Here is a 25389-nt window from a genome sequence, read left to right as displayed (position 1 = left end):
TGCCCAGGGCAGTAGGTACAGCCCTGAGCTGCTGGAGCTCAAGAAGTGTTGGGACACTGCTCTCAGACATGTGGGAATTCAGAACCCCCCTTCAGGTGCCCAGAGGAGGGCCAAGACAACTGCAGGCAGGTAGAACGGAGAAAAGCAAGGCAGAGCTGCCAGCACTCCCAAAGGCAAGAACACCGTTGCTGTGCTCCGAGCAGGCTAATAGCTGTACCAGTACAAATGGCCACACGATGGCACCACAGCTTTGAAAAGCGAAAGACACACCAATACCCGTCAGAGCCGATACTAAAATCACCTTCATCAAAGTAAGAGTGGTGTTTTATAACAGCACCAGCAGGAACCTTCATAATAAGTGTTGTGTAAATGGAAGGGCAAAACCCCCAGCAGGGAAGCTGAAGTAATAGAAATAATACGTCTTATTCTGAAGCAAACGCTTCAAAAAAGAAGAGTGTGAGGCATTATCGTTTGGATTTCAAGGGAATTGAAAATAAACAGTAAAAATGGCCAAAAGAAAGTCAGATTCTCCAGCAGTAACTTCCAGGGCGATTCCCACAACCTGCCTCCTTCATGAAATACCTACTCGTACTGTATCAGGAAGCAGTAAGCATATTTTAATAGCAAGTACTATTTAAAAACCACGCTCCAGAACCAGCTGGGAGAACCTTCTCTGGTCTGGAACCATCTTGAAACACAGCAGGTTTTAAAAATGACATCATCTCTTCTGCTCACTCACCAGTTTTGTTTCATGCCTTATTTTTCCTTTCCTGCTGTCAGGAGAACACGTTCATGCACACCTGAGAGCAAGAGAGCTTGGAGAAAAATGAATTCTGGGTTCTATCTAAAGGTATCAGCTTTAGGACAGTGTCTGACGAGGCAGTGCGGGTCTTAGAAAGGTCAGTGTTTGGTCAGCCGTGAAACCTGGTATTAGAACAGAATCCTAAGCATGTAATAAAAGCTCTGTTTGCCTGAGCCAGCTGTGCTGTCCAAAATGTCTAGTGACAGAGATCACTAAAAATAGATGAGTCCAATTCTGAATAGGCTGTTCTCAGGAAGACAAGGCAGCCTGGCACATCCTTATTCATGTAAAATGTATTAGTGAGTCACCCACATGGACGCCAAGAACCTTTCTCAGAACAAATGCTCTATGACATAAGTGAAATGTGCATCCCAATCTACTCTCAAAGCTTTGTCACAAGTGTTTTAACAGAGCAGTTGACCTGGAACAGAATTTGCTTGCCGGCTATTTGATAAGGTCGATCCGACAGGAAAAAAAACCTCAGACTATGCCTGGCACCACACAAGTGCAGGCAAGCGTAACAGAGCCGTGTCACAAGGCTCAACATAAGAAAGCTGGGATGAGGCCAGCCACAGGTCTGTATCGCTCAGCATCGAGAAGTCAGTCTTCACGTTTATCATGGAATAAACCAGACTGCAGTCTGTGAGCATAAAGACAAAACCAAACCACAGAAGTCTTCCACAGCACTCCAGGACTGAGAGAAACAGCTGCTGTTGTAGCTCAGCCACAGGAGGCAGACAGCAAGCAGGGCTTATTCCACACTTGATGCCAATGGGCAGCCACGCACTGCGCACCTTCCTCGATCCACCAGGCCCAGGCTGTGGCTTGAGCACTGAACAGAATGCACACCCACACAGTGCGGAGCCTTACCACCCAGGGGTAACCAGCTTTTGTTGAATCAGCCCAGAAAGCAGAGGCAGGTATTTTGCTAACACCTCCTCCTCACAACTATCCTAACCAGCAAAACTACTGCATGCCAGCATTGCTTTGCTTCTGGAGGTGTACTGCAAAGCTGACATTTCTATGGGATACATTTAGAATGGATGTGCATAATGTAAGTATTAAAAAAATGGTTTGCTTCCATAGAAAATCTAAATTTTTATTATACATACTGTATTACACTGAAAATACGTACCCAAAGACAGAATATTTTGAATTTACAACTGTACAAAAAAAAACCCAAAACAATAGAAAACATATAGACTATGCAATAGATGTAACATTTCACAAAATGACATTTCTTGTTAAAGGCACCAGATTCCCAGAGGGCTCTGGCTTAACATTTTTTAGTCTTTTCCAGTCAGATTACACTATGAGAATGTGATTCACTCTTAAACTGTATGATGTCAAAGTTTCAAGCTTCTATCTAGACAACAGTTTGCACTTAGACATCATTTAGTGATATTACCAATTTCACACAGAGGTATTGAGCAACCACCAAAAGTTCCCCCTCATCGCATCCAGTATCCTATGGCATTTAACTGAAAGATTAACCAGCAAAGCTACCAGTGGAAAATGAAGTTAACCCACAGAACACTGGCCCAACACAAGAGTGTTAACCACACAAAGTCTCAATAGCATTGTACAGAGAGAACTACAGAGCACTAGAGCAGGAAAAAGGAGGAGGAAGGAATCTGTAATCGGTACTCTTGCTCAACATCCTCCTTGGGCTCACCTTCATTAAACTCATTTCACTTTAAGTCCTCACTCTTGAAGAAAATGGAGCCTGAAGAAACCTAGGACTTTGTAGGGCAAGTTCTTAAGAAGCCTGTATGTGTGTGTATGTGTTCTTTCCATCCCCCACCTAACACACTTGGACAGGTTAAAAAAAAGCCACTTCCATTGCTACAAGCCACATTGTGTTCATTTTATGCCCTGACATGCTCACAGGTGCTTGTTTACAAGCAAAGACAAGAAAATGGGACATCCTGCCTTGCTGAGGTCCAGTAACACACTTAGGAAGTTTGGGCTTGCTGTTTCCTAAAGCTTCATGCTTGGGCAAAGGGAAAGAACGCAGAAGAAAACCCACAACTCCTGCGGTCATTCGGTTAGTACACGGCACATCATCCTGGAGTCAGCAAGAGCTTTTGTTTAGTTTTGCAGCACACGCTGAGCATCACTGTATAGAATCCAGCTCACAGCCAAGTGACTGAATACTTAAGATTAAAAAATATCAAGTTCCAAGGCCAGAGTGTTCTGTCTGCAGCAATTCCATTACACTGGAATTCAGATGCTGGCGTTGCCCTGTCTGAATTGCCTGGCACACTACATTTTCTCCAGATCAAAGAGCTCCATGTAGTTTCACTTCTTACCATAACATTGCAAAATCTTCCCTTTCTTTAGGCATTTAAGAAACCTTTCAAGATTCACAAATCAACTTGCAGTAATGCTATAGTGTTGAGTGTCATAAAGTCGCTTTTAAAAATAAATTATTTTGCAGCGCCGTCTCATCCTAATAACCTAACAATTAAAAATATACTATGCTTCTGCTTAAAATTTCAATATATTGGGCATGACTTCAAGCAGGCCTGCAGATCAACTTTGTTACACAGCAAATAAGATCTGGTAGCAGCATGGTAGGCTTCCAACACTATCTGTGTTGATGGTGATGATTCAAATTTATTCTACAATGACTTCTTGAAGGGACGGCTGCTTCCATCCCAGCACGACAGGTTGAAATACAGACTTGTGCAGACTACAGGGTTAGTGAAGCACCTCCACTGATCTCAAGAAAGCTCAGTCATCACGCAGCAGCTGCTTCTCACTACCGAACTGCAAAGGATCTCAGATGAGCAGTTTACAGTAACAGTGCACACCCCTCAAGTCAGCCAATTCTAAAACATTTATTCTAAAATTGTATTTGGTACTTGCAGTTTATCTAGCAAGTAGGAACATTTAAGACAACTATTATACATGTTTAAAGAAAAATGGTCATCGAAAAAAAACCAACCTTTAAAAATCTGAATGCAGACAAGAAAAGGAATGTTACTTTCTTTTAAACCTTTACTTTAAAAGATGAATACTTTCATATTCCACTATTAGCCCTTACTGTGCAAGATATAATCAAATAAGTTACAGCCATGAAAATACATTTTTACTGAACTCATTCTAAAAACTGAAGCCCACTACTAATCCTCACTTGTCAGGCCGGTCTCTAGCTGCTTACAGGAAAAAACACTACCAGAATCACAATCTGCACTGCTTCTGAAATGGGCTAATAAGAGGTGGAGGAGAGCCCCCAGTGTGATGGTGAGATGAGGAGCCTAACGTTCACACTAGAACATGCACAACACTCCATAATGTAAGCAGATGCCATTAAATGACCTGCCCACTACAGGAGCTAGAACATTCTATTTGCTCAAATAAAATGAAGGAATCTATAACTTTGGTCACATTTTAAAATGCTGTAAATATAGATTCTCTTCTCACTTACACTTTCCCTCTTCAGTTGGATAATTATTTTGAGAAACTAAAAATAAAAACGCAATAAAAATTTTCCAATACAAAATATTCTAAACAATCACCTAAACATCTTATTATGTTATGTGTACTGAAGGGATTTGGTCTGCTTTCTTTAAAAAAAAAAAAAAAAAAAAAAAAAAAAAAAAAAAAAAAAAAAAAAAAAAAAGAGAGAGAGAAAAGCCTCATTTTGTCCTACGAGTTCCACTTTAACATGAACCGCCAGTCAGCCTGAGGTACCCTCTCAGCAGCAGAAAACCCACTGCACTGTGTTGTACTTCTTCCTTCCAAGCACCATTCCCAACTAAGCACAGCTCTACACACAAGCACTGGCAGAAACCAGACATTTAAACCAAGTCTCCCTCAAAGAATGCAAACAAGGCTCCAAACAATGAATCCTGAACTATGTACACAATCCCTTGCAATAAATGCAAGCTATACTTGAACAATTAAGGACAGCTGAAACTAATGGTGTTACAAAGATCAAAATGTGCTTCTACTAGAAGGGGATACATCTAAGGCACATTTATATGCCAGAATAACTGCAGCCACATTAATGATTATACTGATAACTACACAGGTAGGAACCACAGCTATACTCATTCTGAACTTTTTGGATAAGGTGATCAAGCACCTTATGACTGCCCAACCAACCATACTTTACCACCACCTCCTAATCATCTTATTCAGAGATTGGTTGATGCAACCATCTCCAGGGCCATTCAAAAAACAAAAATGCTGCAATCAGTATTGATATGTTCTAGCCTTGTTTCCTCCCAGGCTGTTTGAAGGACTTGGCATGCAATAGCCATTGATAAGCTTTTACCCTAAAAATGACATGGCAATGATTTCCACACAGCAGCAGCCCACTGCTTCCTTTCAATTTTTCCCTGGTTATGCTATTTTTTCCCCATCAGAAAACTATGATATTCAGTTTTTCTTGATCTCAAGTAATGCCAAACATAGGTTAACTCATGCTGTGTATGGACATAGACAATATAGCAAATGAAAGATACTCAATCCCATCCTATGCCTCAAGAATAAATGAGCTGGACATACAGTGGGTACCATTAGACACTAGGTATCTATCACCTGCAGTATTTAGGTGTACTGCACCTGAATTACAAAATAAAGCGGCCATGTGTGCTTCCATGTGCTCATGGAACCCATGTAGTCAAAGAAAATAGTTTCTTTAAAAAATAAAGATCTGTGCCCTTGTTTAAATGGTAAACTGTGAATGACTGTGCAGTAGTCTTCTCTTCAGGTACTCAGAAGTAAACTGCTCCCATCTTTAATCTTTCCATTGTGATCTCCTCTCCTCTTCCAGCATCTTAAATTGCATTAAAAAAAAAAAAAAAAAAGAATAAAAAGCCACCAACCATTTCCTCCCTCAAATCACCTTTTCCAGATAATAAAAAAAGGAAAAAAGTAAATTCAACACCATCTTCTTCTGCATTCACTGAGCCCAGTTAGGTTGAAGAGCCACAGCTTCTATGCTGGAGGGTAATAAATGTACACAAATGCCATTTTGTACAGTTGACATACTCTATGAGCTGGTTGACTCTAAGCTTGATTTGGTCCAGTCTGCTGTCGCTGCAACTCTTAAGAAACATTAGTAATAGGTTTGTACTTCTTGAATCTGGTCCATTCACCAGTAGCATAGTTCATTTCAAAGACTGTATCAACCAACATAGTGGTGCTGCCAGTGCCATCTGCCTTTGGTAAATCTTCTGTATGCTCACTAAGCTTAATCTGAATGATGTCACCTTGCTCTTGGCAAGGATTCTCTGTGGAAACAAAAACAGAAACAAGTTGAACATGTTAGCATTATGAGAAAGTGAAGAGCACTTGATGGAGATTCAAAACCTTACACTGAAAAATACACAGTATTTTCTATTAGTTCTGGGTTTATCTCTACACCACGTGGCCAAAGACTTTTTTCACTCCGTACATCATGGACTTTATTTCTCTTATAACAAAACCAAACCTCTAAAGATAAACCTCAAAGGCAAAGTAATTGGAAGAACAGAAGTGAGTCAGTGCAGGGAAGCATGCCAATGCCTCTTCGATCTGCCTCAAGAACTTTACATTTTGGATTTGCTAAGCTTGAACCTACCAAACTTGCTTTATCTGGGATGTATTTCATATTTTAAAGAATTCAACAGTTTTAGTAATTGTGGAAGCCTTAACAGATTCATTGAAATTACTAATCTATAAGGCCTGGTTCCATTCCAGCACATGTACCAAATGTTACATGTCCAACTATTGGAACTGACAGTCAGGAAAATCAGGAATATCCTAGTTGAAAGTTATTTCCCCAACTTTCAAGAAGTACTGATGTTACTAGCTAGGAATTTATATTATTTACTTATGTATATTCACATATGTAAAAATTCACGTATGCAGAAAACACACATGCACACTGTCAAAATAACATTTACCTCACATCACAAAAATATCAATATAGGTATTAAAGTACATCCTGCTAACAGTGTTCTGAAGTGGTAGGAAGAGCACCCATGAATGTAATAAACACAAAACTTTCTTTAAGCCCTGGGATCATCATAGTAACTCTATCCTGGCTATCTTGAATGATGTACTACACTAATCCAAATGCATAAGCCACATTTAGACTTCAGCACTCCTCTGACAAGAGCTTTCAAATATCAACCTAGAAAGCAGAGCCAGTGCAGATGATAAAGTTCACTTGAAGACTCTTAGGCTCCTTCTCATATTACATTTAGTAGACAACTGAGTAGACAGTCTTGATCTATCAAGGGCAATATACAAGAACAAGACTACAGCTCACCTTCCTATGATTTTCAGCATCTATACCTGAAGTAGGAGAAAACAGCTGCTGCATTTCTGATGTTCCAGAGCTTTTTATGAGAAAAAAACTAAAAACTACTTCCAGGTAGCCAAAACTTAATCCATTACAATAATCCCAGTCCAGAGTAAACTAGATTCTAGCACACCCTGAGTGAAGGTCAAGCAGGAGACGCGCATTCAGAAATGCTATGCTTTGTTTCAGACTGGAGATAGAAAAGCAAAATAATTTAATTTCAATACATACCTCTGGATCCTGCCATGAATCCAAGTATAAGAGCCTTTTCTGGCCTTGTAACTTTGTTTGCAGTCTTGAACATTTCCTGTGCAGCATACATTTGCTCCCTCTGTAACAGACACAACAAATATGAATTCCAGCAGAAAAACATAAAATAAACACCTTAACCTCAAAGCTTATCATCTTTAATGCTTATATCTAACACTTGCAGCAGTGACAATTCTGAAACTTACACTGAAGAAGTAGGCACTTTAAACAGTTACAGAAACATGTGTTAAGAGACCTGCTGTTCCCACTCCATATTGTGTTTTGACCTTAGTTTAAATTAAAAAAGTGCCTCTACATCCTAAAACACACAGACTTGCAGTAATTTCAGTGGGAAGATTTTTCTTTTTAAATGAAGCAAAGCTACTGAAAAGTCAAAGCTTCTTAAGGTTCAGATCTTGCAAGCTGGGCTTACAGAGGTGCTTTGTGAAGTCTTCAGAGACAGTTATATCTCAAATTGGTTACCTGACTCATTTCAAGCATGTGTGTAACATACAAACATAGGAACAGTAAGAAGCTTCAAGGTAAGTGTTATTTATTTACCTCTGTACTCCCAGGCTTTTAAAAACTGATAACAGATCTAGGGGGAGGGGGGCAGGAAAAGAAATCAAGAGTTTTGCCTTTATTCTACTGATACCTTCATTCCTACCAGTGCAACAACATGACCTCTTCTAACAGCTTATGCTATAAGCAAGGCTAAAGGCACTGCTGGAATTATGCCTTTCTCCCAAATTCTTTGCAACAAGGAGCACGTTATTTTATGTAACGAACAGCAAGAAATAAAGACATAAATAAACATAAATAAAGACATCTTACTCTAACAGTAACATTGTACAAATAAAAGTTGTGATTAACATTTCAAGCAGTAATGATAATGAAGCTGCACGAATATTTTCTTTATCTTTGGTTGCAAACAAGCAGCTCAGTTACATTGTCAAACTTTTAAGATTGAAAATAAATTTTACTTTTCCAACCTACATCAAAAGCATCAGCTAAAAACAACCTGTTTGTTACTTACTGTAAGAGAGAGGCTTTTTTTCGGTGGTGGCTGTTGTTGAGTTTGAGGGGCCACTTGTGGTGCCTGTGCTGCAGGGGAGATGGCAGGAGGTGTGGTAGGTGTGAGGGGTGAGGTAGGTGTAGTTGCAGGTGGATTCGAGTTACTGTTGTACATGGGAGTTCTTTGCTTGAATTGCGCAGGAAGAGTTGTGGTAGCATTTGGAGCTGCAGGCTCTTCAGTCTGCCTGTTAGTCTGCAAGGCCTCTCGTGCAGAGCCAGCTGCAAAAAACAGAGTAATTAAAAGTATAACCCACAAACAAGGATCAGCATCATCAATGGATTTTAAAAGGATCTACAATTCCCAATTCTTCTATTTATCATAATGACTTTAAGCATCTGAAAACACCCACCTGAAAACATGAAGAGTTAGTGCTCTCCACAGACCATCACCTTCATCAGTTAGACAGTAAAGACATTCCCAATATGGATTACACCACATTCAGAAGCAGATTTCATCTTTAAGTTAAACTTAAATTGATCTACTTTTTAATATAGGTTGCTATAACATCTGTGTGCTGACCCCACAGTCTGTCATACTGTGGTTTTGATTCCTGTCTCAGACAGTAACAAATACTGAAAATACACAAATATTTGCACAGATAAAATTAAAAGTCCCCAAAATAATTCATTTAAACACCAACTGCTAAGAGGGCTAAAACCCTCACAATATTGAGAAGTTGATTTATTTGCCTGTACTCAGCCATCCAAGGAAGCTCCTGTTCCAAAGCTGACTGCAGCCAGAGGTAAGGTATATCACAAGTTACCACGTTATCCAGCAGACAACAGCCAGCCAGTGCACATTCCAGCTACTTACATTCTCTTGCAGCTCTTTTGACATAGGTACAACTACTTAAGTACCTTTTCACATGTCTCATGAAATTTAAACTAGCCTATACTCATCTGTGTTCACAACAAACCAAAAAGGCAGATACACATCACAATTCAGCTGATGCCTTTCAGACCAAGTTTTAGAGAATGTGAAGCTTCCAGTACTCTCATCATCTAGGCATGGATACAGCACTGGCTTTAGCAAGATGGCTCTTAGCCAGCAAGATACTAGCCATTCATTCTGTACAAATCTCCACTTTCATTACCAGCTTCACCCCGTGTCAGAATCAGTTTGCATGAAGTAACTACATCTTAATTACACAACATCAGATCACAAGAAACCAAATTAACAGGTCTTTAAGGAAACAGCACTCCTTGTCTGTAAGGAAAGTTAGAAAAAAAAAATGGAAAAAAAAAACAAAACAGGAGACAAAGACAATAGAGAATTTTGAACTAGGCTTTTTGTGATGTGGAATACACTGCCAACGCTCTGGAAAATAATACTAGCTGCTGACAACACTGATGTGCTTTTGGCTGCATTCCTTCCAGAGATGCCAATTTACTGTCAGAGAGATTTGCATAGACCTTCAGAGAGATTCTGAACTGTTTCAGAGCCAAGTTAAGTGATTAGCTTTTCTGTATGACTTTCTACGGGGACCAACATGCCACAGCTCATACAGGGAAAAGCTACAGTAACATTTAACAAGCAAGAACAAAAATAACACAAACTGCAGAGCTGGTTCTGTGTTAACTACAAGCTCTGGTAATGAACCCCAGTCACGTACATTTGTTAGTGCAAGCTGATATGCTGCCATACAACTGCACATGCAGCAGGGAAGGAAATTATAGGCCAGTGTATTAAAGAGTGGAAAAAAAGGATTTCTACAAAAGGATGTGTTTTTCCCCCCCTTCAAAATATGCAGGAACTTATAAAAAGGTAAAAGGAAAGTGGAAAAGAATGCCTGTGTCAAAGTAAATAGTACTTGTTTCTAAGAACATATCTGGCATTTGAAAGCAATTACCTGTTCTTTAAGTGCATGGAGGTGGGTGTGTGTATACCTTGCACATACTCTAAGATTTACTTATACAAACATATATATAAATAAATATAAATCTCACTAGTGTTTCTTTGGAAATTAAAAAAATATGCTCTATTTCCTATAACAGGGATAGAAAATAACCTACAAAATTAAGTAAGCAAAACAGTTAGCCTTTTTTAATTCTTTAAAAAAATATATACATAAAAAAAATCAGCATTTCCTTTATTTGTTCCTTAGGTGCAGATATTTAGGTAATTTAACCTTCCTGCAATGGGTTTTCACATTGCCAAGAGTTCCAGAGTTGAAGAACAGTAAGTCAGAAAATAAAAGAAGTCAGCCAGCAAAACCAAACACATCAGAGGTATAAAGTCCCAGTAGAAAAAAAAAAAAATAAGTGTCTTACTTACCTGGCTGTGATTCAGAACTCGGGATATATGAGGAAGATGGCACCACACTGGGAGTAGCAGGTAAATAACTTGTAGAAGGTAGCGCTGGCTCATTGTTCAGTGAGCCAAGTTTCTGTAAAACACGAGAAGTGTTACGCCTGGTGAAGTACCACAGACAGAGTGCAAAGAAGGCCTCTGGGACATCAGCATGCAGAAGGCCTAACCAGAGGTAAAAGCTTAAATAGGACTGTCTCCACTCAAACAGGCAATCATCACCAACGTAGGACACAGATACCATCCTGCATCAAGCAAAAGAAATCGCTTGTTTTGTAATTAGCGCAATATCGTGCACATTTCATGAAGATTAAAAATGCCATTAAGAGAGGGAGTGGCCACCTCTGAGCTTCATGGGTTTTAGGAAGAGATTATAAGCCAAAGGTATTCTGGATAGAAATCAGTTCCTTGTATTTCTCCCTCCCTTTCAGTAATAATGGGGCTGGCTTAGCCTTGTTACAGACATATGTGAGACCTCAGAAGAAGCTGCCTTCTAAATTAAGCAACATCTTCACAAGATTACAAAGGAAAATGGAGAAGAGAGCCCCAGAATAGTACTAGCATAGAGGTTCTTTTTTCAAGCCAGAAGACTGATGAATTTTTGAAGATTTCTTTCTTGTTCAGCTACATATATTCAGTTATCCCTCCTGAGATATCCCTCCATGCCTCACTGTGTTTCTCGACATTGTTTCAGTAGGGAACCTTCCTGTCTTCTACTACTGACAGAAGGTGGTAGTCCTCAATTGCATAAATGCCATACCTTATCATAAACTTGTAGCAATGAACTTCACCCTGATCCTGATTTTTTTTTTTTTAAATATTGTTCAAAGACAGTACAGTGCAATTTTGAAATAATTATGGAACGTGCTGGTTTTTTTTTTTTAAAATACATTTGAAGTCTTGTTTCAACAACTTAGAACAATATAATTACAGTGTTTAAGTGTTTTAGAATAACACGCATCATAGTTTTCTCATCTCTGTTATTTGATTGCGTGGTAGGATTTTTTCCTCTGATGCTCTGTTTATACCTGTGTAGACACAAGGCCAGCAGCATAATCTGGAGTAGCATTTTCTACTACCGTTTCTTCTTTGGCTTGCTTTTCCACCACTTCTGTATCTATTGCATAAAAACAAAAGTCAGTTCAAGGAAATATGCTTAAATACCAAATTTGATTTAAACAGGGATCTAAAACAAATCACTTTTTCAAAGAGTTTGCTAGAACATTCCTTAGAAGCATATGCTGAAAGGATACAGTAATGAATATACAGAGATCTTCATATACAATTTTATGAACAACCCAATAATTAAGTTTGTACCCATTTTTCTGGTAAACGTAGCAGATGAGTTTCAACACATCAAGAATAAAACCGGTGTATCTGCATGTATCCTAACAGCCTTTGAAAGCTGTGTTCCATACTAACCTAATGTCTTTCTTCTTCTCTTTGCTTCACGGCCAGCACCTACCATATCCAGCTCAGAGAATTCTAAAAGCTGAAGAAAAGAGTGCAGAATCTTAGCAACAGCAATATAAATTTAAACTACTTCAATACTATCCTTATTTTTTTCTTTAACACGCTGATGCTTGATTCAAAACAGCAGCAAAAAGTTATTTTACAATGGGGAGCAGAACTGAGCAGGAATTCACCTACCTTTACTCCTCTTTCTTTACGCAAAGGCGTTCTTGAAGGAGGAATAGGATTTCTGTTTCCAGAAGGGTTAAATACACTAGGTGCTGAAGTACTCCTGAATGGAGCTTGTTTTGGTATTCCTTTGAGTGGTGCTTAAGTAAGATCAAAAAAAGTAACAATTAAAACACCAGCTTCACTAATTACAAAAACACAACGAGGTCTTTACTTTTTCCCCTTCGTAACACTCCCCCTAACTTCAAAAGTGTCTAAAATGGAACTCTCTACAAAATACTAAATGTTCTTCAAACTTCAGATTGGATTTTATCTTCCAAACAAGGAGAATCACTCCCCACTAATGTTTGCAATCCCAAAGTTTAAGTAATTTTTATTAGTTTTATCTTCATTATTTTTCTATACGTTCTAAATGAAGTAATGAAATCAGCACACTGCTATCAGAATATACTCTTCTACATATATTCATACTTTCCTTACTTACAAAAACAAACTTCGAACCCATACAAGCTATTAAGAGTGAACGTTTTGAACCCTACTGCTTCCAGTTACTCTTTAAACTTCAAGATCTGGCTACTTGGTAAAACTGTATCTACCCAAGATTTCTGGCCAAAAGCTGTTACAATTCTTACAATAGATTTTGCAGTGCTTCCTTCCTTTCAGGGAGCTCACCCTTTGTGCCTGAGGAGTCTCAACTTACCACAGGCTGCATTAGGACTAAAGGGGTCAGAGTCAGACCTATTTGTGGATGCCATAACATGCAGAACATCGTGAATAACCAAGATTCACAGTGCATTTGTGGAGTACACTTTTTTTTTTTTTTTTTTTAATTCAAGGCAAAGCTTTTGCAGGATGATCAACCTACTGACCTTTGTAAGGCACAACACATAGCTGCCTACTTCTGAGAGTTAAGAAGGCAGGAGAGCTCTGGCAGCACATCACAGCTGAAGTACTGTGATACTCCCCTCATTGAGGGCGCCACCACTGCAGGCTGGCAGTCAGCACCACACAACTCCTATGCAAGAATGTACTGTGAGGGGAGCCACACCTGGGGGATTCCTGGTGGCACAAGAGCCACCCCAGCTCTTCAGAAGTGTCACAAATCACCACTTTTATTAAAGTTACATCAACCCAAATTTAAATTTTTGGTTCCTCCACAAAACTGACTATTGCACTTTGCACCTCTGAATATAAAAGCATAAACTGGTACTGGAACAAGCTCCCCAGAGAAGCAGTCAGAACTCAAAGCCTGCTGCAGTTCCAGAAGCATTTGGACACTGCTCTCAGAAATATGGTTTGAATTTGGGGTGGTGATACGGAGAGCCAGGAGTTGGACTCTATGATTCTCATGGGTCCTATCCAACTCATGGAATTCTGTGATTCTACAGCTTCTACATCCAGGCTCACAACTTTTCCAGCTCCTGCCTTTAAAGTCACAAAGGAACAAAAGCACTAACACCTTGGAATTTGGAGAAATGAAGATATAGCTTCAAAATTCTCCAAGGTTGGATGCTGCCTCAGATGAAGATGCTCTTTAGCAAGTTACATTACATTGCAGTATTGGCTCAGCAAAGCTCAAGCCTTTTGTAATCCAGAGAATGATGAATTACTGTCTCACAGAAGGGTTTAAAACGCTGGACCTATGGTCTGCACAGGAAGTATCCAACTTAGCTCCATACTGCAAACAAAAGAACTTGCTGCCACAATGCTCAGTAGAATAGAAGTTGCTACACCTATGATGGTGTTTCCCCAGACTTTACAATGTTGTCCCTTGACATCACACTTAAAATAAGCACTGAAAACAGCATTCATTCACCAACTGCTAAAAAATTAGACAAATGTATTTATCAGGTCATCAAGCCTTATGGCCTACAGATCAAAAATCGACATTTCAGGTCAAACAGAATTTTGGTTTGAGGCTGGTTACTCTGAACCCCACTGTATGTTTTACTGAAGACATTTTCAGCATAGCACAATTCTTACCAGTGTTTCAGCGCTGTAAATCCCAACTGGTCCCATAATTGGTATTTCTAGAAACCACCTGACTCTAAAGACTGGCTTTATTATTCAGAGGCTTAAAATGAGAACTCAAACATCAACAGAACTGACAGTCAATTTTTACACTGGGACAATTTTTAGTGCAAATTACAACTACGCTCCTTGCATTTCCTGCACAGACCTGTGGCTAAGTACTCTGGTACTCAAACCTATGTATTAAATGCATCAACAAAGTGCATTTTAGCTTCTAAACATCACACCAAGAAAATACTCAAGTTTTGTATCTCAGCATCATATTGACTGCCAGAAAAACTATAATGTTATTTAAAGTGTTACTAATTTCAAACCTTCTTCCTACTCCTAAAACTTATTAAAAAAACAATTAGGCATTTCTGGAATGTGAGTGAACAGTTGATACTCTTACATTAACAGATATGAAAAACAAGTACTGCTATTAAATAGAAGCAACACTAAACAGTCTTAGCTACTGTGTACCTTCCCACTAAAATACTATGCTAGTTAACACTTAGAAAGTAGTTAAGAATATCAGAATGATTTATTGGCTCTAGTGTTCCTTATCCCTGTTTGAATCTGTGTGATTGAGATTGATTTGCACTTTTCTTATACCCTGTGTTCAAACCATCCTCTGCAGTAATCATACACTCTTTCACATACTATCTCCACTATTTTCCCCTCCCCTTCTCCGTGGGGAATCATAAATGCAAGCTAGATTCAACCCACTTTACAATAGTTCTAAGACCACAGATAACTGTGAGCCACTCATTCTGCTCCCTCTTGGAGGGATGCAGCTTACTCAGAAGTTATTCCTGGATTAATGCAAATTAAGTTCTTACTGAAGTCTGTAGGCATGATCTAGCTGCACGCATCCTAAATAAGCATGGCAGATACACTGACATCTAACAGAACATCACCCTTCCTTCTCATAAGACTTGTTAAAAGCATTCGAAAAGCAGTAAAGAGACAAAGAAGGGGATATATATTTTGCTTCAGAAGGAATTAAGCTTTTCTAGGAAACAGTAATTTCAGACTTCAAAGCTATTTCATCAGATTTTCTTTCAGGGAAGTGATACTGATACGAGTGAGCCATACTTGTTGTATCAATCTTTTTGACCAGTCCCCTGCCCTTGGCATGAAAAGGCACTCCTGCAGTCTTCTTGAGCTGTTGAGCAGTTTCTGTTGCTACAAAAAGAAAATAAAACCCAAAACTTCAGTTATTATAATGACTGTGCCAGAAAATACATAGTTTCCTACAGAAAACATTAACTAATATGTAACAATAAAATGTAATTAACTAAAAACTATGAATGTCAACAAGAACTATATTGCAATTATAAAAAAAACAAGTAATTTGTGATCTACAACATACTTGGAGAAATGCAAAACAGGTACAACTGCAACTGATAGGATGGCCAGAGCTACAATAAAGACAATTTATTCAACAGAGATTGAAATAATTTAAGTTTCACATAAGATTGAGATGTAACATCTTCCTGTAAGATTTACAGGTTTTTTTTTTTTTAACACCAATCTCTTGGGTCACATGCAAGACAGTATCAAGCTGCTCCAACACAGCAGCAGGTACAGGAAACTACGTTAAGATCAGTGAGATTAGCTAGCAATATATAGATGCATACACATGCTGCCTTTTGTTAGTGAAAACTATTGGCTTTCACCCCTTATACAGCTATCCTGAGCAAAATGAAGCGTTAACTAGCAGCTCTTGCTCCTCATTGCAGAAACATATGGCGTATTAAATTGTTTCAGGAGCTTTAACCAAAGCTGTCCCTCAAGCCTTCACTGCTGACTTAAATATACTTATGAGAGGACATATCTATGCTTTAAAAAGATACAGCTTTTTGTATCCCGTGAAGTCTGAACAACATTTAAATCAAGATTAGCATCTTAATATAATCATAGCTAGAATGACTTGCACCTGCTCTTCCACACATGCTGTCAAGAAGGTGTTGGGGTGCAGTCACATTTCTTATAGCAAGAGATTTTGGCATATACCTCCACACTGCACAATAAGACCGAGAAATTTTCCTTTTGCTGTTGTTACTCAGTGTTATAACTGGCTGTAATACTACTTACACTTCTGCAAGAGTTCAGCTCGGAGAGTGGCACTTTTAGGTTTCCTTTTCAGCTGGAAGTGTTTGACTGGGGGGGTAAGTGGCCCCGCTAGTGTTGTCAAGGCATTTTTGTTTAAGTACTGGCATTCCAACGGCAACATAGCTGATGTTTCACCTTCACTTACTGCATAAAGAGTTAACAGTACACAGAGCTATAAGCATCTCTTCGACAGAATATTGCAAAACATTCTACAACTAGACTGTATAGGTATTTAATGAAGTTTAGATAACTCATTTAAACACCATGAATAATCGAGTTCTCACCTGAACAGTACACAGCCAGTTATTAGGGTGCTTTCTACATTAAGTCTGTAAGCTCCCATACTAACTACACCTAGACAAACAACAGGAATTTTAAGTGTGCTACAGTTTTAAGATAGATAAAAATGATAAAATCCTCCGTTTCTTTCAAAAACTACACATAGAATCATAGAATTACTCAGGTTGGAAAAGACCCTAAAGATCACTGAATCCAACCACAACCTAACCATCCTACCCTAACTAACAACCCTCCACTAAATCATGCCCCCGAGCACCACATCCAAACGGTTTTTAAACACTTCCAGGGATGGTGACTCAACCACCTTCCTGGGGAGCCGATTCCAGTGCTTAACAGCTCCTTCTGTAAAGAAGTTTTTCCTGATATCCAGCCCAACATGAAAAGGAAGCTATGGAATGAAAAGCCAAACCAAAACTGCAAACACACAAATGATCACAGAATTAGAATGGTTTGGGTTGGAAGGGACCTGTAAGATCATCTAGTTCCAGCCCCCCTGCTATAGGCAGGCACCTCCCACAAGGCCAGTTTGCTTGAACCCCTATCCTGCCTGGGACTAACCACCTCCAGGCGTGGGCATCCACAAGCTTTCCTGAACAACCTGTTACAGTGTTACTACCCTCAAGGTACAGCATTTTTTCCCCTAACATCTATTCTACGTCTACCCTCCTCCAGTTTAAAGCCATTTCACCTCATCCTGTCACTACATGTCCTTATAAAATCTCCCTCCCCAGCTTTCCTGTAGGCCACCTTCAAATACTTGAAGGAAGGCCATTATAAGGTCGTCTTGAAGCCTTCCCCAGGTTGAAAAGCCCCAACTCTTTCAGCCTATCCTTGGAGGGAAGGTGCTCATTTCTTCATAGAGACAAGTTTGAGTCACTCCATTATTGTCTTACAGCAGTCCTAACTCTAATGCCACTTCTGACCACTAATGCCTACAAGTTTGGTTTTTTTTCCTGGACAATTTGCTAAATCAAACCCACCTAAATAGGAATAGATTTGCTAGCTGGACAACTGCAACTCAATTCTCCTTTTGACCAGTCCCCTTAACTCCTCCATTTGTTGGCTAAAGGAAGACTGAACAGAGGGCACCTCCTGTGCCCAACACAAATGTTGCTGCTCCCAGACACACAAGGTACTGCAAAAAAAGTTTTACTGCAGTCTTTAATATAACAACATACAAGATAGAAGTACATTAAACTGTTACTGCACATTAATAAGGCGAGCTGTTATTACCCAACACTGCACATACAGACTGCCTACAAAGCCAGTGAAACCACATTAGCTTCAATGTTGCCCTTTAAAATTACGTAGGCACCTGACATGCAAGCTCTGATGATTTGTGGAAAGATAATTTAAGAGGTTACCATTCCTCAAGTATCACAGCTGCCCATTCAGGAATACACCAGGTCATGAACTGCGGCAGTTGAGAGAAGACATACAGCTTGTCCCAACACCACTCAGATACCTCAACTGCCTGGGCAGAGACAGGCTATTCCTGGAAAGAGATCCCACATTTCCATCATTCTCAACAGACACTTACCTTTTTCTCTAAGTTCTCCTAAAATATCTTGAACATTGGGATTCTGCTCTTCAAGATCAAGGTTAAGGGAGCCAGTATCTGGAAAGGATTTTAAAATATCAGCTACCATTAAGACCCAGGGGTCTGAATCCAAGGTAGCGAGCTGGACAATTTCAGTCAGTGCCCCCTTCATCTAACAAAAAAAGAAAAAGAAAATCAGCCAATTGGAAACAGTTTTAAACAAGTTGAAGTTGGGTTAATTTTATATTTGTTAGACACTAGGATAAACATGCACAATGTTTTACTACTAGGGAAGAAGGAGACTACATCACAGTTAAACATTAACTCTAGAACAAAGCAAAGAATGAACCAAGATTTGTTTTTAATGTTGCTTTTGGTCAATTTAACAAGTGCATTTTGAACTTCTGACAGCTCAAAGCTTTGTTCACCTCAGATAATTTTCACTAAATACAAGTCAGAATCTTATGGTATTGTCTTGGTACGTTCCACAGCCCGCTTACAATTCTATGTATCCACACCTTTGTCAGTGCTAACAATATTCAACTAGAAAACAAGTTATTTAAACAGACATCTAAATGAAGATGGACCCCTCTTTGTGCTACAGAACAGCAGCTAGACCATTTCTACATCACACCAACATAAGCCAAGTCCCCAGAATTTTAGGCCAAGAATTGTTTCATGCTAATGAGCTCAACAAAATCTGCTTATTGAAGTTGTGCACCCGACTCTCTGCCACCAGAAGTAACAAGGTTTTCTACCTAGCTAAAGCCTCAACAGCAAGAAGGATATATTTTTCAATCATCTACCTTTAAAATGGGAAAGAACATGTAATACAAATGAATAAGATTGTCACAGTCATTTTTTAAATTACTGACCAACGTGTGATAGCACTGTGGAAAAAAGCTATCAAGAGACCACAGCTGGGATTTGACTGAGCGTATTATGAATTCTTAAGTCACCTGTTTTGCATCATTCATAGCCAGCTTAAACCCCCAAAATACAGACTGAACTCCTGTTTCATTGCTCTTCTTACATAAGCATTAATATATTAACTTCAAAGAACTGAGATTTTGGAGATGTAGCATGTCATCTGTCAAGCAATATAACAATAAAGCCACGGAAAGTAATTTAGACATACTCTGTCTGCATGATATTAGCATTAAAGGAGTTTTAATTAAGAATAGGGAAAACATTTCACTTTTGACTTCTCACAACCCACTACGGCACACGTAGCTAATTACTATGGCTACCTGTTTCTGAACAGAGGGAAATGAGCAGAAAGATTCCTCTTCATTTTAATGCTTCCATTCTTTCCCTTTATTTAGAACTGACCTTTTCTCACACAAAAAAGATTTCATAAGCTTAATCTAACATAACTCTGGGAAATGGAAGCTAAATTTTTGCCCTCTGTACCTCAGCGCTCAGAGGCACACAAACACTGACATTTCCCAATTCCTTTCAGTCACACAAGTTTATTGCCCTCTGACTTTACTCAGGTATAAAACAGAGGGTAGTTTGCCCTTCAGGCATTCTTGTTTAAGGCTCATGTTAACGTTGCCAATGAATTACTGATCTGATTCATCAGAAAACGAGCATCTCTCAGCAGCGCTGTTTTACACATCACACCTCAAAACATGCCATGATAACCAATGAAGCTGTGGTTTACTTCTAACTTGTTTACCAGCAAGACTCTGGATACCAAAGATGGAGGCAAGTGTGTAGAATACAGTTTCTTCCATCAAAAACTCAAAGATAATGGTTGAAAGAAAGATCTCTCCTGTATCCTCCTAATTGATCCTACATGTCTGCTCCACAAAACTCATCCTTGCAGCAAACAAATAAATAATCACAGAGCTATAACCTGTATTATTTACATTCCTACCACAGCTCTTGCTGCATCCAGCAGTTGCACCCACACTACATTCAGGGCAGTTACAGCTCAGGCACTTAACACTGTCCAAGCACCTGCACCTCACAATTTTGGTTCCCTCAAGGAAGGAGTGGAAGAACAACTTGTCTGCCTAGCACTGGACAAGCAACACTATCAAGAAGCCTCACGGCAGCTAGAGAAAGAACAATCACTGTCACACAGGCAAGTGAAGCACGCTAACAAGTGCTGCAAGCTCAGCTGAGACCTCACCTGAGTACAAGGTTGCATTTAGTCAGCTTGGATTTGAGTTCTGACCCAGGCTTTTCTCCAAATTGTGATTTTGATATACGTTTCCCCCCTTTGCTATTGAACCCACAGCCAAGAAAAAGCTGTAGTTTGAGAATTTGTGAGGTACACCTTGCTAAGAAAGAATCCTACTTTTTTCCTACTGAGCGCACAGCCATAATCTCAAACTTGTAATTAAGATTGCAACACTGGGTCAAGCAAGAGTCCAATCAGCTCCAACCAGCATCTTGTTAAGCATGAACGTCAAGATCTGAAGCAACATGTTCTGGCACTTCTCTCATCTAAAACCCAGGATCTTAAGTACTTTTCTCAGCCTGCTGGCATAGCATATCACTAGAAACATAAGAAGAAAGGATCAGGCAGGATGGAAAAAGTCTGGGAACAGAGACAAAGGGAGATTAATAATGGCTGTGCAGGAGGAGCATAGAAACAGGACTGTGGGAATGAGTATACAAAAAAAAAGAAAATATTACTAGGAATACACAAAGTCACAGCTCCAACAAGACTTCTTGTAAAGCTGCCTCATTAATTTGCTTTCCATTAAGCCTAAATTGGCATGTAGCTGTACCTTTAAACAAGTGCACTGGCTAATAAAGCCAATCAAGTTTTAAACTTCCAGGGCCATAGAGAAGGTGGTGTTTAATAAGTATCTGTAATATTACAGAGCATTTTCATTAAGCTAAAAGCATTGGAAAGTGCAGTATTAATATCTACTCAATTCAAAACTAAGATGGATCAAATAGCATCATAGTATGTGTTTTATATTTTAATCATGAAAAAAAGCATAGTGTGGCCAAGAGTAACATTAGATAAAAATAAACCCCTCTGCATCCAGAAAAACAAAGAACATTAAATACAGGCCAAAAAAACTGCCTGCCTCTTCTGACATGGGAGGCAAAAGCTTAGTCCTTAGTGCTACTATTCCACAGCTCCCATTTCCACAGTTGGGAGACTTCTGGTTCATGCAAGCAACGAAAAGCCTGATTTGTGCTCTCTTCTCCATAGCTACCGTCACAAAAGGGCTGACCACCACAGGGACAGGCAGTGCTTTCCTTTCACTGTATCTCATAGAGCACAGAGTCCTCTCTCCAGACTTGACTCTAACACTACTCTGACTCTGAACACAAAACCTTGCCATTGTGAATCGAGTTAACAGGAATGCAACAGACAAACCAAACAGAAGCAATATCTGCCAGAATCACTACCGAAACTGTGGTCAGCACTGCAGCGAGCATTAGGCATTGTTTAAAATAAGCATGATAATCTAGAAAAAAAAGCAGCAAAAAGCTTGGAAGCAGAGAGATTTGAGAGCTTGCAAATTCTGCCCAGAGAACTGCAGCAGGAAAGGATATTTTTGATAACTGCATACAAAACACTTAACTGCGAAAATGAAAATGGGAGCCAATTATTCTTATTAGTCAGCAGGAACAAATAAGCTGTAATGAGGTTCACAGCATGATAAAAATTCAAGTTTATTACTTATCCCACAGGATTAAGTCACTAATATGTATACAATATTTGGAGCAGCAAATGAAAACATATAGTGTAAAACCAAGGATATTACATTTGAGAAGAAATGTAACACTTCAGCTAAGGACCAAGCTTTCAAGAGAGATGAGTGAAGATTTGCATGTCTAGATTGCAGCCTTCACAGAGGTTTAGAAAAGACCAGTAGCCAAATAAATCCCTTCTAAGCCAAGTAATACCACACTTTTCTTGATTCCCACATAATTTTTTACTCAGATGTCTGTTCCCAAATTGTTTCCATGTTACACTATGCCAGTTAAAATTCTATTATAAAGAAAAAAAAAAATTAAAAAAGATGTTTGAGAAGAAAACTAAGTTCAGTCTATTATTCAGAGAAAGGAATATCATTTAACATGTTGCATAACACACCTCTGTTATATCCTGCATCCACTATATTGATGCTCAAAGTTTTACAAAGCTGATGCAACATATTTTCTAACACTATTAAGTTTCCAAATGCCAGCTCATCTACAGACTGGCACATGGCATGGAAAACATACACATGACTTTCCAAAGGGACTAATAAAACACTTCCACAGTTAAGTTAAAACATTTTTACATATGGGAATGATTTCCAAATGAAGAATTTTGCTTTAAGGCTCTTACAGGTAAAGGTTCCTTAACTTGAATCATTTTAAAGATTTTTACAGTTACTCCACACTTCTCCAGGTAATTTTCACATACACAACAGCCTATGTGAGCTTATAAGTAGTCTCCAAAACTCATGGATTTTCAACTCAGAAGTACATAAAAGCTAATATGTAATTCTGGTTGTGTGCTTATCTCCCCACACCCTGCCTAGTATACACATAAATAAAGTCAAAGCAGCTGTGTCCTATCCCAGGGTCTGGTGCAAGCACAGCTGAGGTGCAGATTAGAGAAGCATGGGGGTAGGAAGGGACGTCTGGAGATTGTGAAGTCCATCCCCTTGCTAAAGTAGGCTACCCACAGTAGGTTGCACAGGAAAGCATCCTGACAGGTCTTGAATATCTTCAGGGAAGGAGACTCCACAATCTCTCAGACTAATTAAATGTGAACCATCTCCATAACCATGACTATAAACCATGGCACACATGGCATAAGTGGAAATTCCTCAACTTGGCAGAAGAAACTTAATGTTTCTCAATCATTCTTGCTCCAACCAACAACCAGCAGCTGCTGTTTGGCAGGAACAAGCCAGCTATAGATGAGATATGGTCCAGAGCCAGCGAGGGAGCTCTTCTGGACCTATGAAGCCTGATTACAGTGCTAGCTGTACCCCAAACGGCCAGGGGAGGAAAAGAAAACACCAGCTGTTCTCAGACAGGTAACACAAAGCAAGAAGTGTCAGGTCCTGCTTGAGGAGAAAACTGACTACAAGAAGGTGGGTAAAAACCCTGCTGAGCGCAGACACTAGATCTTTCATTCCCAAAGATTCAGCACTTGCTGCTGTCCTTCCTAAACGTGAGATGTTCAGCTCACCTACACAGCCAGCCACTACTACTGGGAAGGAGGCAGCCCTACACACATCCCTGTGCCTGGCCGGCAGAACCGTAACGCTGCTCCTAATCCTGGAACAAAAGCAGACTCAGAAAAGCCCTCTCATCCAAGGCAGCAGCAAAAGCACGAAACCTATATCATAACTACGGGTCCGTGTGGAGGTGTGAGAAAGGTTTTGGGTCCAAACTGATTTCAGAAGACGAGTACCAGCCAGATGCCCAGAAGAGCAGCGAAACCTACGCTGCACTCCTTTATCGAGGGGACGCCGAGCCCCCACACCGCATCCCGGGCCTCAGCCGGCTCCGCGGGACGGGACCTCGCTTCCTCCCCTCCCCAGAAGGCGAGGAGGAGAAGCGGGGCTCGGCCTCCCCTGCCCAGCGCTGCCCTTGAGGCGCGGCCCCCTCCCTCAGGGCCGGCTCCAACCGCCCGCAGGCCGCGCGAGGCGGCGGCAGCCCCGCGGATTACGCTTCGAAAAAACAACGAAGAGAAAAAGGCGGGTGGAGGAGATGATACCGGCACTGCCGTATCCCTCCTTCTCCCCTCGCGCTGCCCCCGCACGGTGCTCACCTCATCCACCGCCCGGCGGGGCAGGTGCAGCATCCCTAGCAGCAACTTCAGCTTGACGGCCGAGGAGAGGCCGTGAAAACAGAGGCGGATGTTGTCGATCACCGACGCCGTGAGCAACGAGGCGATGCTCGGCGGCGCCCACAGTTCGTCCGTAGAGCCTAGTTTGTTGTGCAGCCACAGGCCGGTGTCGCTCTCCCGCATCGACGCCATCTTGGGAGCGGAGCGAAAAAAGAGGGGGTTCTCCACAGGCATTTTATGAAGACACCTAAGAGGAGGAAGGGAGGGGGTGAGGACCCCTGCGGGTCGCAGGCTGGTTCGTAAACCAAAATGGCGGCGCCCTATGAGTTTGCTTTACGGAAGGCGGAGATTCTTCCGTAACCTAAAATGGCGGCGCCCAGACGGAAAACAGCGAGGCCGTTCTCTTTTCCCGCTCAGATGCAAAATGGCGCCTGCCATCGTGGTTCTTCCGTAACGCAAGATGGCGCCGCGCTGGCGCAGAGATGTTTTACTGTCGGCTCCAGCTCACTGCGCCTCATGGCCTTCCTTCACGTCCTGAAGGCTCTCCCGGGCACTAAAGGGCTGGCAACTGGGAGCCGCTGCGGCGTGGTTCCGATACAGGAGACCGTGCTCGCTCCTTTCGCTGATCTGAAGGCGGGAGCAGGACCGAAGCCCGGCTGCTAGCCCGCCCTTCTGCCGCGAGGCTGGGCCAGAGCGCTGGGCAGCACTACGACTCTATTCTTCACAGACCCTGTGCCCGCCTGTCTCCTTCAGCGGCTCCTCAGTGGCGCCCATGAGGCCCCGTCTGCGCCTTGCTTCTGCGTTTCTGGCTAATAACAAGTCAAAGCGCATTCAGCTTCCTGTCTCTGGGTTCTTCGTCGCTCCCTTAGTCTGTTAACCTTCAGCATTCTTTTCAGCCCACTAGCACAGCGAGCTAGGTGATGAAACCCCTGTAATGCTGCCAGCTGACTTAAGCAGGGAGTGCTTTTTTCCACTTTTTTCCCCCCGGAGATTTCTGTGCTGGTACCTCAGGGGTGTAGGAGAGTATCTCTATGACTGGGAGATGAGAGGTAGGTGCTCAGAAATAGAGGATTATAAGTATGCATTCATGTTCCCTTGTGATTCAGCTCCCTGTTATTTAAATATGAAACATTAATCCATTTCTTAAGTCCCAGAAGACTTGGAATTATCTCTGTGTGGCATAAGTGGTTCATTTTAGTGTCTGTAGCTGAAAACAAAGCAAAGAGGAGGTAGGAGTGTGCAGCAAAGTGATTTTGCTGTTCTAAGCTTTTGAATGCAA

The 25389-nt window shown here is 40.6% G+C and overlaps 1 protein-coding gene across 1 annotated transcript; it reads right to left on the bottom strand.

Moving 5' to 3' along the window:
• Positions 1-4410: 4410 nt before the first annotated feature.
• On the bottom strand, positions 4411-24452 carry NELFA (negative elongation factor complex member A). Its single transcript, XM_048942837.1, has 11 exons — positions 24093-24452; positions 18344-18515; positions 16486-16647; positions 15484-15573; positions 12385-12515; positions 12157-12226; positions 11763-11851; positions 10702-10813; positions 8389-8645; positions 7335-7434; positions 4411-6048 (listed from the first exon to the last, which is right to left on the bottom strand). The coding sequence occupies exons 1-11, from the start codon at positions 24342-24344 to the stop codon at positions 5864-5866; spliced, it is 1620 nt and encodes a 539-aa protein (XP_048798794.1). The 5' UTR covers positions 24345-24452; the 3' UTR covers positions 4411-5863.
• Between the last annotated feature and the right edge of the window lie 937 nt (positions 24453-25389).

This window comes from Lagopus muta, chromosome 4 (assembly GCF_023343835.1).
Source record: "Lagopus muta isolate bLagMut1 chromosome 4, bLagMut1 primary, whole genome shotgun sequence".
In the NCBI taxonomy this organism is placed as follows: domain Eukaryota; kingdom Metazoa; phylum Chordata; class Aves; order Galliformes; family Phasianidae; genus Lagopus; species Lagopus muta.
Note: the sequence above shows the minus strand (reverse complement) of the source record. Positions and strands in the feature narration are given on the sequence as shown.